Source organism: Notothenia coriiceps, unplaced genomic scaffold, assembly GCF_000735185.1.
Source record: "Notothenia coriiceps isolate Sejong01 unplaced genomic scaffold, NC01 NC01_scaffold00014292, whole genome shotgun sequence".
Taxonomy (NCBI): Eukaryota; Metazoa; Chordata; class Actinopteri; order Perciformes; family Nototheniidae; genus Notothenia; species Notothenia coriiceps.
Window position 1 is genome coordinate 66,206 of NW_011346993.1, and position 3,154 is coordinate 69,359.

The following is a 3,154-nucleotide window of genomic DNA, read 5'->3' on the forward strand; positions in this document are numbered from 1 at the left end:
TACGTTTTGGTTTTGTGGGCCTTTTTATTTCACAATCCTTCCAAATGTACAAAAACAAAGACACGTTACAAAAAAAAAAAAAAGGATTTCACCATTACCATTATCCCCGTGACGACGACAACAAAAAAAACAGAGCGACAGATGACTGGCGTCAGACCAAAGTGCATCAGCCTGAGGTGCAGAAGACACACCAAGGGAAATCAAAATCTCAATTTTCAAAAAGCTGTCCCCTCTTCCCTAAGAATTTGTTTTTGTTTTTAAACATCGGGCAGGCCCTGGCCACCTCCTCCTTCCACAGAATTCCCAGAGCAGCGGAGGACCTAAAGGGACCGTCTGTTTCGGCCTCAGAGCATTCGGTAGTTCACTAAGAGAGTGGAATATAATTTAGTCCTTTGTTTGCATGGATTCCCCCAATCCTCCTCCTCCTGTTGTGAAGGGGATGTTGAGTTCCTGTTTGGAGCTTTTATAGCTCGATCTTGTCGTCATCGTCGTTCTTCCTCTTCTTCTTGCTCTCCTCCTCCTCCACCACCAGAGTGTTGGTGGCCTCCTTCTTCAGGTAGGCGATGAAGTCGCTCACCTCGCGGCCGCCCTGCAACACGAGCGGAGAGACGGGACAATTAGCAGAGTGGAGACACAAATACTGAAGCCATTTTTATTTTAATAGGATTATAAGTCAATGTTTTGGGTCCTATTTTACATCTCAATCTTTATTTATATATATATATATTTGTACATGATACTGGGATTTGATATACATGTTAACTAATGTCTCCCTCTGCTGTCCCATCGTTATGCCATATATGGACATACACGTTATCCACCGTGCATGATAGTCAGTTTTTGTTATGGTTGGAATTTACCGCAAACTCCTTTCCATACATTTGAACAGAGTTCATCTTGATGTATGTTTGTAGGCTGGCCGCCCGTATTGAAAAACAAATATGAACTGATGCAACATAACAACGACCTCTGCGCATGTTTGGTCAGAAGTCAGAATCCACAACGCCATGCGAGGGACAGTGGATTGTTTTTTGCCGCTTGGACAAACAAGAGTTTAATTTGTTTTATTGATCAGGGATTCTTACCTCGTATTTCTTCGGGCTCATCTTGCTTCCAGCTGGGGAAAAGTACAGTGTGGGGAATCTGAGGAGGAAATCAAATCATTAATACATCGTACTGAACCTTTAGATACTTTTAAAATATTAATTCTGTAACTAAGCCTAAAAGAAAAAGTGGCACCTTATCCAAGGTTCCCAAATCCACAAAGATGAATTTCATCTAGGGTTGGGGTAACTTATCAGCCTACATATAAACGGACGGATGTTTTACTTCCTGAATACTCAACACTCACCCGCTGACTTCATATGGAGATGGCACATCGTTTGCTGTGGCGTCCATCTTTGCAATGACAACGTTGGGATCATTGCCGAGCTTTAAGAGGAGAGAAACTGTTAGTGCGCTTGTTCTCAACATCCAGAGAGTCTGAGCAACCATTCAAGCTAAAAAGAAAACTGGCTTATACTCATTGAATACAGAGCTGAATTGAATAACTGACAAACTATTCAACCCCAAACCTTTTCTCTTTGCCCAGCTGGTTAAATCTGCAGTTTTTATTCAGAGCACTGTTTCAGTTTCCTCACCTTCTCTCCCAGCTCGTTGAATTTGGGCTCCAGGGTCTTGCAGTGTCCGCACCACGGAGCGTAAAACTCGATCAGCACGTCTTTGCTGTCGTCGTTCACGATGGAGTCGAAGTTCTCTGCCACAAGAACCTGAACACAAAGGGTACACATCACAGGTTTAATCATCATGGATTCAATGTATTAAAGACTATACACGAGTGAGGTCTTTTTTACTGTTACATCGTCCGCATGTAAAGTCAGAATTAGTGCTTGGTACAGAGTGGCAAGAGGTCCGGAAAATTCAGAAAGCTCTAAATCATTCAAATAAACCTTTTTTTGCCACCCTTACAAAACTTAACACAAATGTAATTGAAACCTCCTGAGGCTGAACTCAGGATCTGGCTGTGTTGAAGGATGAAGCATCTGTGTATATTTGATACTACACATTAAGTATTAAAAAAGTGGGAACATGCGAAAGGTCACAGTTGGAATAAATTCATAGAAATCAACAGCACAGAAATGAAGAATCATTCTGGTTTGTCCATACTTGCCAACCTTGAGACCTCAGAAATTGGGAGCAAAATTGGGGAGTGGATCGCTGGAGCTGTTAGATTAACATTAACATGCTTATTGTAGTTCTAAGTGCACTGCCTTGCGGCCTGTAGCACCATCCTTGATGGAGCATATGTGTGGGCTGGACCTGTCCAGGAAAGGAGTGAGCAGAGGGTGGAGTAGTTGTCGATTCTTGTTCTGTGACTATCTGCTTCACCCTCTCAGACTTTCAGTTGCGCGTTACTAAAGAGACGTGTTACCATGGAAACCAAACAATGGTGTAGCTGTATTAAAGTTCAGAGTGGAAACAGTCCTNCCTGAGTAAATCTGATTTTGTCAGAAATCGGGAGAAATATGACCCCGGGAGGAAACTGGGAGAGGGCAATGAAATCGGGAGGGTTGACAAGTATGTGTTTGTCTCACCTTGACGGGTCCGTCGTTGCTCTCTGGGATGGGCTCTGATTTGAGGTAACGCTTCAACGAGCCGTCAAAGTAAGCCTGCAGGAAACGCTCCAGAGCTTTGCCATCACGACTGTCGGGAGAACAAGAACACAACTTGTTTAAGGGAGAGACAACCAAGAAACATCAACACTGTCCAAAGCTTTTACATTTTCAAGATTTCAAGGCTTTTATTGTCCTTCGTACAGTTTAGTTATGTCGATGAAAATCTAAGGTCACAGGCTCCTCCAACAGACACAATAGTACAAGTAAATACAATATAGAATAGAAGTAGTGCTACATAGAGTCTATAAACAAGTGATATATCATTTGTAAGTTGCAAACAGGCGAATATTATGGATGTTCTTAATTATACTTTTCTGTACAACTTTTACAAATCTGAATCAGAGATTGTACAGTATTTCTCTTTGTCTAGATAACACACAAACATAATTAGTTAAACAGTCTTAAAACATCTGGAGGGAGAGTGTGTGTGTGTGTGTGTGTGTGTGTGTGTGTGTGTGTTCTTCGTGGTGCTACGTTGG

The 3,154-nt window shown here is 42.2% G+C and overlaps 1 protein-coding gene across 1 annotated transcript in view; it reads right to left on the reverse strand.

Moving 5' to 3' along the window:
• The window catches only part of pdia3 (protein disulfide isomerase family A, member 3), a 15,239-nt gene continuing 12,085 nt past the window's right edge, over positions 1-3,154 (reverse strand). The window contains exons 9-13 of the mRNA XM_010774608.1: positions 2,595-2,703; positions 1,641-1,769; positions 1,352-1,431; positions 1,086-1,143; positions 1-589 (exon numbers count right to left, since the gene is read on the reverse strand). Coding sequence (XP_010772910.1) covers positions 464-589; positions 1,086-1,143; positions 1,352-1,431; positions 1,641-1,769; positions 2,595-2,703 — 502 coding nt within the window. The 3' untranslated portion in view covers positions 1-463. The remainder of the gene's footprint in view (positions 590-1,085; positions 1,144-1,351; positions 1,432-1,640; positions 1,770-2,594; positions 2,704-3,154) is intronic.